This window comes from Dipteris shenzhenensis, chromosome 8 (assembly GCF_047967505.1).
Source record: "Dipteris shenzhenensis isolate YYH24624 ecotype China chromosome 8, Dip_SZ_1.0, whole genome shotgun sequence".
In the NCBI taxonomy this organism is placed as follows: domain Eukaryota; kingdom Viridiplantae; phylum Streptophyta; class Polypodiopsida; order Gleicheniales; family Dipteridaceae; genus Dipteris; species Dipteris shenzhenensis.
In genome coordinates, this window is record NC_141603.1 from 16,040,998 (window position 1) to 16,055,441 (window position 14,444).

At 39.4% G+C, this 14,444-nt stretch overlaps 1 protein-coding gene across 1 annotated transcript in view; it reads left to right on the forward strand.

Annotated features, from left to right (window-relative positions):
- The window catches only part of LOC147899180 (Beta-ketoacyl synthase), an 83,442-nt gene extending 80,066 nt beyond the window's left edge, over positions 1-3,376 (forward strand). The window contains exon 14 of the mRNA XM_087378381.1: positions 2,845-3,376. Within this exon, the coding sequence (XP_087234507.1) occupies positions 2,845-3,024 (180 nt within the window). The 3' untranslated portion in view covers positions 3,025-3,376. The remainder of the gene's footprint in view (positions 1-2,844) is intronic.
- Positions 3,377-14,444: the final 11,068 nt, after the last annotated feature.

Here is a 14,444-nt window from a genome sequence, read left to right on the forward strand (position 1 = left end):
GCTGCAAACATACTCTCCAATATCTCCCAAGCTGCCTTTGAGGTCTTACATGACCGAATGTGAGGAAAAATGAACCTCTTGATAGAAAGAGAAATCACTGATAGAGCTTGTGCATCCCTAGAATCCCATCTTTTTTGCTCGCTGTGGAAGCCACTGGAGCAGCAGCTCCAATTACTTGTGCTGCATTTTGACCTCTACCCCTGCCTCCAGTTGTAGGAGTGACAGGTTTAGCCACAGAGTTTGGTCTTGCTTCATCTCCATTGACATAATCCCAAAGATGTCTCCCAACCAAGATGTTGCGAACCATAAAACTCCACAAGGAGTAGTTAGTGCCATCTAACTTATCCTCCTGTGTGAGGACTCCAAGCACCTCATTGGGGTTGTTCTGAGCCACTTTTGCTAGATAAACTCAAATACACAGCAAACTGAACAAGTAAAATCCCTTCCGGGGATGTAAAATGCACAACCAGAATCTGCCAAAGAAAATCTGCCCACAGTGATAAATACTGTCACAGCCTATCAAAGGCTTTTAATGCACCACAATGCTCTGCAAATGCCCAAAAATCTGTGAAGAAATTCTGTAAAAAATGGCAAAAGTCTGCAAATTGACTCACACTGAGTCCAGAATTGCTTGCAAATCTCCCAACTGGTCTTTCAACTGCCAAATTGCATCCGAATGCCAAAAGCCCCAACTTCTTCAGGGAAATTGCATTTAAAAGAGGTCAATTTAACTGAAACCCCCAAAAATACATGAAATTGCAGTTCAAACCAAAAGCTCCAAATGTTGGGGTAAAATTGCAAGTGAAAGAGGGCAAATTGACTGAAAGCCCCAAATTTGCAATTTGTCTGCCAAAGTTCCAAATGTGCTTCCAAAAACTAAGCCAAACAATGGCTATATGCACAAAAGCCTGACAAAAACTCCTTCCAATGTCCACTTGCAAAGAAAACCCTGCAAACAAGCACCCTCTGCAAGTACCTGCTTTGAAGACTTGCAACAGTCCGTACAGTATGGACTGTACGGCTGTACGGATGCTGATTGCAGGCAGGTACCTCGGAGTACGGAGGACTTGTACGGAAGGTATAGTACGGGAATGCACGACCTGTATGGAATTTCGGGGTTCACGCAATTGTACGGCACACAATACGACGACTTGTACTGGCACGTGCAGTACTGAATGCAAGTACGGGATCCGTACGTTGTATGGATGGCGGCACTGTATGGACGAAGCTGTGCAGGAAAACACAGATGTACAGCAGGTTGCTGTTGTACGGATGGGAGCAGTAAGACTGGAGTGCAGGTTTCGGATTGCTCACGGGAGCAGTGTACGACGCCGCTTCAGATCCGTATGTGTGTACGGTAGATGGAGCTGTACGGACGTGAGCTGCCCCAAAGTGCATTTTGAGCATCGTGGTCATAGGGGTTGCATGGGACAGCTAAGGCGCTTGGTGTGCCTCTTCTTGTGGGTCAGTGTGACAAGAAATGTTTCTAGATTTTGCCAGGTGGTTTGTCTAGAAACGGGTTTTAAAAATGTATTTTATATGAATTATATATAAAACATAAATAATTATCTTCAGATTCTCTCTCTCTCTCTCTCAAAAGAGCTCTCAAATATACATACACACATTGAGCACTCTCAAAAGAGTCAAGACACAAGTGACAACCTACATGTAGTAGGGGTTTCGTCCAATGCAATGGCTTTTGCCCGTTTTGGCGAAACGTTTCGTCTAGAAACGTTTCTAAGTGTTTCGCTTGCTAGAAACACGTTTTTTGGGTACACTGTCAATGTGGGTAGGATCGGATGGCACGAAGAACACTAGAGCCAAGGTCGCTTGGTGGACGGTGACAGGGGTTGCATGGGGCAGCTTAGGCACTTGGTGTGCATCTTCTTGTGGATAGGATCGGATGGCATGAGGAACACTAGAGTCAAGGTGGCGTGGTAAGATGGTTATCCTTCATAATTGGATGGGGCTTGGAGTTGCTCGAGTGGCAAGGAATCAGAGTTGTGCGCCGTTCATCAACCCAACACCAATCACTTTGGGCCAGGTGGATTTACTCGAGTGGTGAGGAATCAGAGTTGTGGGCTGTCTGGGCAAGGGTTGGATCATCAACCCAACACCAATCACTTTGGGCCAGGAAAAGTCATGGTGGTGCCTTGGTTGTGGGAGGGCTGACCCCTTCGCGAGGTGGAGTGGGATCTAGGTGAGTGGTGTTGGAGGGCATTTGGAGATGTGTGTTGAGGTGCCCTCTTTTCATACATGACAGCATTGGATGTCCGTCTTCAGCTAGAGCAGACGCTTCAAATCGGATCTGGACTTCTCTTTAGTTATTGGTTGCCATATCTTGTTGTCTGAGTGTGTGATTTACATTTCTATGTATATGTGTTGTAGGATCTAGAGGCGCAGGTGCAATTACATTTTCCGTTGCATGTTCTAACATGGTACCAGAAGCTAGGACTTGAGCTAGAAGTAGATATGTTCAGATATTTTGCAACACCAGAAGCCTCTAATACAAAATTTTTTACTACAATGGGACATCCCTGCTATGCTTAGTTCTCAATGAAAAGGTAATAGTACTGCAAGGAAAGTGCATCCTGTTTGCATGTGTATTTGTTAACTTCTAGGGATTCAGAGCAGGCCTTGAAGTACAGAAAGCTCGTATTCCTAAACTCCACTGCCATGTGTTTCTTAGTTAGGAAGGGATAAGAAGTTGAAGTACAAAGCCTGAGATGATTTGATTACAGTTGTTTGACCTGTTGAACTGAGTTGGCCACGACTTTCAGATTTTCTATGTTATGAGGCTTACACAAATTTTTGACTAATGGTATATTTTGGCAATTGGAACAGGGTGTTGCTCCACCAACATTGAATGTGGATGAGCCAGATCCAGTTTTTCACGATCATTTCACACCACTAACTGTTTCAGTCACCAGGCCAATTCATGCAGTCCTTACAAACTCTTTTGGTTTTGGAGGTACTAATGCATCTCTCATTTTCACAAGCCCTCCTGAAGCTCCAACAAATTAGTCTTGTGTAGGAGGAATGAGCTAATCACTGCCTACAATTATTGATGCTCAATGACATTGGCAGTTGCATCAATCTAAGGCTTTTTAGTGTATTAACAATCATAGAATCTCCCTTCTACGTGTGGTAAGTTGACTTCACGGTCTTCTATGATTGCATAGCTGTAAAGTCTTTACATAGGCATGGATTGGGTTTCGTTGTGGAGCAGTGAGTGCAGCACCCATTACTTTCTGCTAAGTGAGCAGCTGGTCCCAGTGTGGTTTCCAGACCTCAAGAAGTTCTGAAATGTCATAATGCCATTTGAGCATTCAATTCTTGTTTGTTTTTTGTGACGTCAAAGTTGGACCTGAGGTTTTTGTGAGAGGCTTTTCAAATCTTGTTAAAGGTACTATTTTATGAAGCATTGAAACAAAATCTCTCAGTAGCTCTAAACTTTTCATTTCAGCTTTTAACTTTAAAGAAAATACAAAATTCCATAATAAAATGAAATGTAAATTCATGAAGATGTTTGCAATGTGGATAATGCCACAGAAGTCGACAATACTATAGATCAGAGAGCATATGATATGCAAAAGAGAAGAAAAGAAGGCTATGCCTTGGGCATGCAGCCTCGGGACCGAAGGCCTGATTACAAAGCAAAAAATTTGACTCGAGTCAAGTACATGATAGACAAAAGAACAGAGTTAGCAGACTGCAGCCAGACGTAACAGTTTGAAGGTGGCATAGTGATAGAGGCCTCTCCCTCCTCAGCCTAATCATGATGGTCATGGACCCATCGTCATCCTCATGCTCAGGAGCAACCTTTGTTGCATCACTGTCTGATTCCTTATCAGGTGGAAATTCAACAAACACAAATTTGCATAAACGTACAATATCCACCTGATTCCTCATCAGGTGGAAATTCAATATATGGTTCAAGACTGTGCACTTTGTCTTGAACTCGTTAAGCAAACACAAATTTGCATTAACGTACAAGATCATTGTATTCTCAACCCCAAGCCTATTCCTAATTTAAGATGTAATGGTTCCAAAATTGCTCCACTAGCGCTTCACAGGTGAAGAGCTGGCACCTTGGTTGAGTATGTGAATTCCAAATGTTGCAACAATGGAGCATCTGCCCCATAGTTCTTTCACCAATGAACTTAAACTTGTCATTTAGTGCGTTATTTAAACTAAACAACCCTTTTCTTTGCTTGTAATGTGATGGCTTCTCTTGCACTTTCCTCCTATTAGCTCTGTTTTAGATAAGTCGTCTCAATACTCTCTCTCATCCTTGCATTACCTCTGTATCCGTGTTTCTTGGCCCTGCCCTTGAAATTTTGGGTCCTAAGAAAGGTTGTAGCCTCCAAAGATGAATGATATTCTATCTACCGAGAGGTTTGTAAGCGCCTCAACTCCTTCCTTAAAGCATAGAAAGCATACAAGACTTTGAATTGTCTCAATCATCCTATATAACCCTTTATATACCTTCCTAAAATAAGGATTATCCCTATCAAGCAGCCTCAACATCATGAGAATAGGCTTTGTAACATGGAGCGATAGATCAACATCATCACAAAAGGTGTCATCCAAAAAATGGACTTGGTCTCCAAGCATCATCCCATTCAGAAGCAACAAGAAGTTGCTTCAAATGAGTTTTTATCTTAAAAAGTCTGATGAAATTTTAAGTAAAGCATGTGTTTGAATATTAAAGAGATACCTTGCAAAAAATAGCCAAAATATAGTGGTGGCGAGATGAAAGAGAGAATATCATTTTACTTATATCAATAGTAGGATCCACCCAATCTAACTTACCAATATCCTTCAATAGATTATTCTCTGGATGTGTCCTTTAAGGAGTGATAGAAAGGTAACGGTGCTTCTCTCTAAGAATCTCACTATTTTCCTATTGGAGATCTCACCAATGAAAATAAATTGAATAACACTATATACGCTTTACCCCTACATACTCAATGGCCTCCATCCGACTGCTAGCCATTGTCTTGGTCGACTTTCCCTCCTATATTGTCAATAACTTTAATGAAAAAGTTGGCCCATCTAGAGTATGCAATGATGTCCTAAATAGAACAACTCGTAGTGTCACTCTATTCATCTCCCATCATTGTAACACGACACCTCTAGCCTGCCTTATGGTGGGCTTCTCTACTGCCAAAATTGCCCTTTGCTCCCAATAAATGAGCACACACTCGGTTTGAGTCTCTACTTTTTTGTGACAAACCCAATTGTGTGCTCCTCCTTTCTCTTTGTCGTACTTGGCTTGGGGATCCTCAAGAGGATGAAACTTGAAGAGAGGTAGTGAGAAGGGTAGGGACTCTTGCAAAAAAATGTAGCAGTGATAACTTGGAAGAAAGGGGGCTAAACTTTAAAGAGGGACTAGGGCTATGAGGTGAGCTTGAGAGGAGGCTTGAGGGGAGGGCTAAGAGTGGAGAGGCTAGAGGTTCGAATTGAGAGAAGGGGGCTTAGAGAAGGGCGAGTGAGTGGAGGCAAAGGGTTGAGAGAAGGGGGGGTTGAAAGAACTAAGGGGGCTGAGAGTGGAGTTGGGGTTGAGTGAGTAGGAGAGGTAGTGTAGGCTTGGAGAGGGTTGAAGCAAACCATGCGCACAGAAAAGAAGCCCGAATGGACACTCCTATGTAGCACCACTTGCTAGAACACTAGCGACCATGTTTAAACACATTTCGAGAACAAGGGAATGCGTTTCCCTGATGTTTCCTTGATGTCAGTGCCCATATCTAACCACGTTCTAAATGTTTTGGTGTAGCTTACATTCACAGCTTACATTCACAGAACGACATTCCCCCCATTGTAGAAGGGGGGGCGCCGTTCCTTAGTATGGTTTAGATCTACTACAACCTTGATTGTTAACATGCATTGACATGGACATGTAGGATAAGTCACATACATACATAATGATGTACTTGTATATAGTGCATGTGCACACCAAAAAAACGTGTGCACTTGTGCATGTGTATGCAAGCTTCTTGGGGTTGGCTATTGTATCTGATTGTGCTTGCATTCACCCTCATGGGGGAGTGTGGGCAGAAGCAAATGTGGGGGTGTGCATGCACATGGGATTGTAGACAATATGTGTGTGGATTTATGTGCTTGCCTATGTATCTAGATGGGTGCATGCATCATTATATTTTGTAAGGTGAATGTTAGAAAATTAGGCACTAGTTTGTGCAAATCTTTTATGAAAATTCCAATTTTAATTGCCAAAACCAACCAAACGTTGACCACCTACATCTTTTAATTGACAAGTCCAAATAGGTTCATGTAGCATATCAATTGAAATGGAAAGACATGATTTAAATAATTGGAATGTTTTTTTCACCATTTAGTAAAGCTACATGCATTAAAATAAGCATTTTATGAAGTTATGGCTAATTTCTCCACCAATTTAGAGCATGGTTGCCCATTTTAGCTATCATTTCTCAAGGGTGAGGATGGCAAGATAGCCCACTTAGGCACTCCTTTTTCAAGGAGGGTCTCTAGAAAGAAAACACAGGCATGTATATATTTTTGGCTCTGTAGATTTACATACACATTCATAATAATAGAATTATGAGTGAGCATTTTATAAATATGTGAAGCTTGCATACATCTCTTCAACCCTACCTCCAAGATAGCTATGATGGATAGCATACATAATTAAGCTATTTTGATCAAAGTTATTTATGAAACTAAAAGATCTTATGGAGGGTAATTGAGTACAAGATAAAAATAAGGAGATCGTTGGCAAATTGCAAGTACTGTAAAGTATCAATAATATTTTTGCATAGTTATAACTAACTTTTGGTTTTATATGTTTGGCATGGCAAGCATTTCCAAGCAACTTGGTCACTTGCAATAGGTATCATAGGCCCTAACATTGACTTTGGGGTTGGGTCAGCTTTGATTGAAATAACTACCTCGCACTTAGAGTCTTCTCAACGGTATAGAGGGTTGTACACTATTCATGAAGTGTGATTGGATTCCCTTCCATGAGGTTGAAGCCTTGATCTTGGAGTTGTAACATATCTAATCATGATAGGCATTTGAAACGTTGTTCTCTTTGGATAGGGTTCATCAATCTACTAATTAATAGTGGGTTTGGATTAGCTTCGATTTTCTTAGCAAGTTTCATATTTTAGATATGAAGCATAGTTGTCTCTTTAATCTTGCATACTATTGTTGAAGGTATTGTAAGATTTGCTTCCTTAAGGAATTAGGGTGAGTTTGAATGTGAAGGCAATGGAGCAAAAGAGGATTGTGTAAAACTCATTTAGTGGATTCTTGTTGGAGCAATAGAAGTAGCAAAAGAATTGCGAGAAAATTGTGACCTTATATAAAAGAATGGTAGAAGCCTTGTAATTCCATTGTCCCTCACTTCTTGTGCCTCTCCATTGTATTTCCTATCTACCCTAGCTTACCTAAGACCCTCTCTAAGGCACCTAGAGCTAGATTCCTAAAGCAACATGGCTCCTCACCATTGTTGGTCATGGTTCATTGTTTGTTTTTTGCAATAAAATCACAATTTATTTTACTGTGTGTTCTTTGAGTATTTACTGACCTTGAATGTGTGAAGTGCATGTGTTGTGAACTCTCGATCTTGGGCATATCTTTCTTCTATTTTTCTACAGGGCATCAAAGGTCAAGGTGTTTTTTTACACTCAATTTAGCCATTTTCTCTCATCTCTTCTCTACTATCTTGAAGATTTATGAGGGCATATGATTTTTCATGTGGCAGGGATGGAATCATCCCTTGCATGTATGAAGTTCATAGGAGTAAGCAAGCTTGATGGCAATGAACTATTCATTGTGGAAGGTCAAGATAAAGACTCAGCTCATGACTAGGAAACTATGGAAGGTCATGATCAGTAAGGATAAATCCTCTAGCCTCTATTACCATTACTCATTTTCTTTCTTTGTTGCCTCACTTCACAAGCTTGTTGGTCTCTATTCTATTGGTTCACTCAACATTGTGGCAAGATTTTGGTCATCATAGTTTGCACAAGAACCAAAGAGAGGCTGTGAGATAGGTTAGATCAAATGCATAAAGGTGAGGAAAGAATGGCACAGTATCGAAATGGAAACAGAAGAGATGAATACAAGATTTGTAGAGGGAGAAACAACATGAAGGAAAAAGATTCCTTGTAGAGAAGCACCAAGGAATAGTTGCAGATGCAGAGGCATGCATTCAAACATTGCCATCAGTGCAAAGAACACAAGATGTGGTCTCATAGTTTGTGGGAGCGTTTGAGGAAGCAACATCAGGCCATTCCAATTAGTACAATCTCAAGTCTTCAAAAGCTTTAACCTGCACCCAAAATTTTGTAGACTGGAAACTTTAACACCTAGGGATATGCACACCTAGGAGACTTATGCTCTAACTTGAGAGATGACCCGCACAAATTGAAAAGGGTGCATAGTTTAGATCAACTAGCTAGCTACAAAGAGGATGATATTTGCTATGTTAGTGTCCCCTTAAAAAAATTGGATGCACGACATCGAAGATGTTGTTAATCAAAAGAACCAACATGGCTCTAATAGAGTAGAAGGGTTGCAGCTCCACCCGATATGAGGGAGAGGACTATAAATTAATATTAAAAAATAATTTGAATTAATTAATTTGTTTATAATTAAAACTTTAAATTAATTAATTTATTATCTTCCTAACGACCTTGCCGCCGCCAAGGGGTAAGGGAGAGGGGATTACCAGCCCCTCCCTTACCCCTCGGCCACTGCAACCACTAGGGGGTAAGGAATGGTTGTTTGCCTCCTCACCTCTATCCTCCCTTTCTTCCATCAACAGTTTCCTCCGTTTCCTTTGTTTTCATCTCCTTTCTTTTGCCGATTCCACGTCTTGTCATTCACGAAAGGAAGAGCAAAATAAGGAGGAGTGAAAGGTAGAAGGAAGGTAGAGGAAACGGGTAGGATGGGAAAGTATAAGAGAAGGAAGAGAAGGGTAGGGAAGGAGTAGTCATGAAGTAGGGAGACAAGAAGAGGTAGATTAGTGAGAGAGAATGGGAGAGTTAGAGGCTTAACCCAACAAGAGTCAAAGGGAGAGAATCAAAATGAGAGAAGAAGGGAAGAGGAAAGATAAGTGGAGTGTGGGTAGATTTAAATTTGAAAAGGGGAGTGAGGGGAGATTCAAATTTGAAAAGGGGACTACTGGGAGATTCAAATTTGAACTAAGAAAATAGAAGTGTGGGAGATTCAAATTCCAATTAAAAAAGAGAAGTACAGGCATTCTCTTAAGCATCCTTTATTGTACAACATTCTCACTCTATGACATTCCTTCCTTACTTCATGACACATGACATTATCTTTCACGACATCCTTTCTTGCTTCATAACACTCCTTCCTTGCTTGACGACATTCTTTTCCTAGTACGTTGGTGAGTTCTATTGCTTAGTGTTCTCTTTTGTTGTACTTTCCTTACACTCTTTGTCTCTCTCAGTGTCTTATTTCTCCGACTTGTTTCATCGTTTCTCACACCCTCATTCTCTTGCTTCATTCCATTCCCTCCATGCTATCCTTCGCTTCTCACCCTCAATTCCATTTTGTTATGTCGCGTCATTCCATTCTCTCTCCTTTCGTTCTATTCCTTCTCTTGCTTCATTTTGTTCCCTCCATTCCTTTCCCTTGCTTCTTTCCCTCCATTCCATAGCTTCGTTCCTTCTGTTCTTTCCTTCCATTCTCACCATTCCATTCCCTAGGTCCCTTGAGGGATTATTAGGATCTTGGGGGATAATCCCCCTCCCTTATCCCTCGGCTGGTCGTTGTGTGATGTGACCTCAATTTTCTCTTAAGAATCTACTTTTGGAGCTGATTCTCTACTTCTTTTGACTCATTGTCTTTTATCCTTCTGTCTAGTCTCCCTGCTACTTTTGACAACCATTGTCTTTTCAAATTCTTTGAACCACTCGATGGGTTACAAGTATCTCCCTATTAATCCTGATGGACGTCATCGTTTAGCCCCGATCTCCTCTCGCCAATCCGCTTCCGGAGTTGATTCTCAACTTCTTTGAAATCATTTCCTTTTATTCATCTATCTAGATAATGTTTTTATAAATATTCACATAGCCCTTCTTTCCTCCCCGCCACTTCAAGGCACTCGCATTGAAATGCCCATTGAGATACCTTTAATGGTGAGTTGGACATTCTTGAAATAAAATAATGCTAGACCTTAAATCTTTATAACATCATGTATTATCCTGAAACCTATAATATCAAATTTAAATTATAGATCCCATTAGCTAAATGCTAAACCTAAATCCATTATTGGAAACCCATATTTATTAATAAGATCCTCATAAATTTGTATCACCATGAAACTTAAATAAAATAAAGTAATTTAATAAAAAGTAAAATAAAAGAGAGTAGTTTAATAAAAAGTTATAACTAAAGGTAGATCATTGAAAAGAGACTAATGTTCTTTATAATTGTTGTTGCAGCTTGCTAGAGATGGCTACAAATTTTGTTCTTGGGATGGAGGTGATTTGATGTTGCAAAAGAGTAGTTGCATTTGCTACAATCCATGATAGTGATCAAATTCTATTTGTCACTTTAAAAGTCTTGGCGAAGATAAGGTGGCAGTTATTGTATCAAAGATTCTTAGTGCACATGTTGAGCTAAAGCATAAGTATGGAGATGTGGAAATACTTGAGATATTATGCCTTATAATGTTTTCAACAAATCATTTATTACATGGGATAGAGATGAGACTTTTCCAACACATCATTGGGAATACAAAGTGCATCTCTTTGGATTTCAGTGTAGGAGATATTTTGCAAATAAGAACATAGCAGAAGAACAATTGGGTTTGTTTATGGATCAGTGGTCATTTGCACAGATGAGGATTGTGAAAGTTACTAATGATGTTATGGATGATAACGCAGCCTCATTGGATGGTCCCCATTATAAGGAAGGAAAGGATTTGAGATGGAGCATGCAATCTTTAAAGATTAAAAAAAGACGTGTTTTTCAATGATGAAGATAAGATATACTACAACTTCAAAGGACTTAAATAATATGCCAACAACGAGCCAAGCATTGTCCCTTCAGACATGGATGATTTCAATATATTCAACTATAGAAGTGACATCTTATCAAGAGTGGATGAGTTCATTGGTACTGAGCAAGAAAAAGAATTCAAAAGCGATACCTTATCTGGAGTGGATGGATTCATGGATATTGAGAAGGGCAAAGACATCAAAGGTGTTGTCATCTATAGAGGTGATATCTTATCAAGAGTAGATGAGTTCATTGGTACCAAGAAGTCAAAATATTTCAGAGGCGATGTCTTATATGGAGTCGATGAATTCACACACATCAAGAAGGAAATAGATATCATCAGTGTTGTCCCCTCGGACTTGGATGATTTCAATGCACTCAGCTATAGAAGTGATATCTTATCAGGAGAGTGAATGAGTTCATTGGTACCCAAAAAGAAAAAGATTTCAAAGGTGATGTCTTATCTGGAGTGGATGAACTCACACACATTGACAAGGGCAAAGAGTTCAAAAGTGTTGGATTATCAGACATGGATGACATGGATATTGATTTGAATGGCCCAATGATTGTATCAAAGACAAGAATGAGATCAACAAAGGACTATTTGGTATTTGACTTTAACTATGATAAGATCAAGGATGCAACATCCCATGAAAACAAAGTGAGAAATAAATCTATGCACAAATCCAAATAAGGATGTACACAAGAAACAAAAATGGCCATACAAATGCAGGAAAAGAAATTGAATCCTGGTAGATATAGAAAAGAAATGAAAGAGAATAAGAGTAATGAATGAAGATGTTATGCTAAAAGCATTGCAATCTATATATTGTAAGCGTAGATGTATGTGCTACATTAACTTACATGACATCAAGGGGTGTAGAGAACAGGTGTGGTAAAGGAGAGAGAGAAAAAGAAATGAATACCTACTCACGAGACTCTCTTTCTTTTTTATAAACGACACAAAAAGGCAAAGTTCAGGACAACACATAAAGCCTCTTATAATAAAAAAGTATTTGCAATAATGCATATCGCATTATTACAAGATTATCATATGGTACATATTGGGATTTGACTAATAAAGCAAAGTATGGAGTAAAATTTAGCATTCATATAAACACAGGAAGGCCCAAAACAAGAGCCTCAATGGTTGTGAAAACAACAATTTTAAAAGACTACATTCATGAAAATACCTTACCCCAACCTCATCTATCTAAAATGCATCTTTCAATAGGTTTGACAAAAAAAGAAGTATTTAAATCTATTGGAGAAACAATGAGGCAAAGAGGGCATGCTTGGGCATCTTTGCATACTTTGTATACCCTTTGGAAGAAGATATTTGGACATGTTTAAATCCCAAAGAGGCAAAAAAATTCAAAGCATAGTGAGTGTGATGAAATAAGCGAGCACTTGAGAGTGCAACATCTCCAAAACAAAGAGGATCATACAGGAAAAAGAGATAATTTCACCATAGACTTGTTCGTAATTCTAGAGTAAAATAGGCATTTTGGAAGGAGCAAGCTATTCCCATCCAAATGTGTACATGTGTGTTATTGTAAAAGGTATGGATCAGAATACAACAACATTACCTTAGTTTGTTAATACGCCACCGAAGCTACAAGGAAAATACTTTTTGAAGACACATGTATGTGGAGTGTTAGTGCATGGATTTAGGCTTTTTGCAGACATATGGATTGGCTGCTTGCATCTACATGATAACAATCAAGTTGTAACATCTGTTATGGAGGCAATTCACAATGTACGTGTAGAAAAAGATCACCTATAGCAAATTTGAGAAAACAGGCAAACAATTGTGAACGAGAGAATAAGAATGTACTCTTCTTTGCATTTTTTTCAATGCTAATCGTTCATCAAATCTTCAATGAGATTGAAGTTGAGTTTTTGTTAGTTGGGCACACACATGAGGATATCTATTATCAATCAGGTTTTTAGCATAGTTTCAAGAGAGCTAAAACACAAGGACATGGAGACAATGGATGACACTATAAGAAAATGTGGGAGGCAAGTTGGTGACCACAAGGAAGGTACGGTATGCTCCATGGTTGAAAGAATGTATGATTGGAAGAGCTTTATTCTACCTTTCATACAAAAGGTGGTGATGCTTTGACAGGTCATAGCGCTCCACACTACTTTTGCTTTTTCTTAAAGGATGAAAAACCAGTGATGTAGTAGCAAAACTATTCTCATGATACAACATGGGAACCTAAAGAACCATATTGTCTGCATACAGGAGGAAATGCTTCGGAGATTTCTTGATTGGAAGGCCTCTTGGAAGGAACACACTATTGCTATTATTAGCATGACCTACCAATTGATAAAGGACATTGAAAAAATGCTAGAAGATGATGTTAAGGAAGAATGGCCTTTATTTTGGCCAAATGTTGGTAATGACTTGAGCCCACAGCTCGTGGTCTCTTTGAAAATGGGTTCGAATTGCTACTTCCATATCCATATTGTGGACCAAAGAAGAGAGAGTTTATGCGATAAGTAAACATAGAAATCCATTGTTTTGTTGTAGTTCTACCATCGGACGATGAACATGAGAATGTGAATATCTAGGTTGCAAAAGTGGTGGATCTCCCTCTTTTAAATGTCTCTATGAATGCTCTCCAATCTACCATTCTCACCAAGATAGCCACATTTGATTCCTCCCTTCACAAGCCTCTAATTATTTTCCCAATTCGAAACATCATATCCTCTAATGTCAGAACATCCCTTGACTTTAACTTGCCAGAGATAACACTAAATATTTGATCTATGTCTTCATGTCTATGGCCAAAAAGAAGAAAATCAACTTCCACTTCTTCAAATATTTTCAAACCAACCAGAATAGAGCATAAACCAAATATATATCTATTCTTGTACTTGTTATCAGCCTGTATACGCAAGGTGCGAGGTAAACATCCATGTGCATCTCTGACCTTCAGTATTGCTGTGATGATGGATGTTGCCACTTGGTTATTATTGCGTTCATGCAAGCAATCAATCCATACATCGCAAAAGAGTCAAAATCCATGCACTAATACTCCACACAAATGTGTTTTTAGTCCATGTCTACCCTCCAATGGCAGTGGGGGGTGTCTATACCTTGGTAACGTTATTGTATTCTGATCCATGCCATCAATGGTAATGCGCATGGACTTTTTGACATGCACAGTAGCTTCCTCTTTCCAAGAGGCATACAACAATTTAGCATCTTGCACATGAGTTAAATGGATTGTTCGCCATCTTATATATTTTCCTCGCTTGTGCTCACATTTACTATGTCCAATGGCATTTTTCAATTCATCACATGTCTTGCATCTTGACATCCTTTTCTTTGATGGTGTCTTGATATGGAAAAACTGTCCATGCCAAATTTTATACAAGGTTGCCCTTGAAATCATGCTCTCTTCTCTTCTCTATCT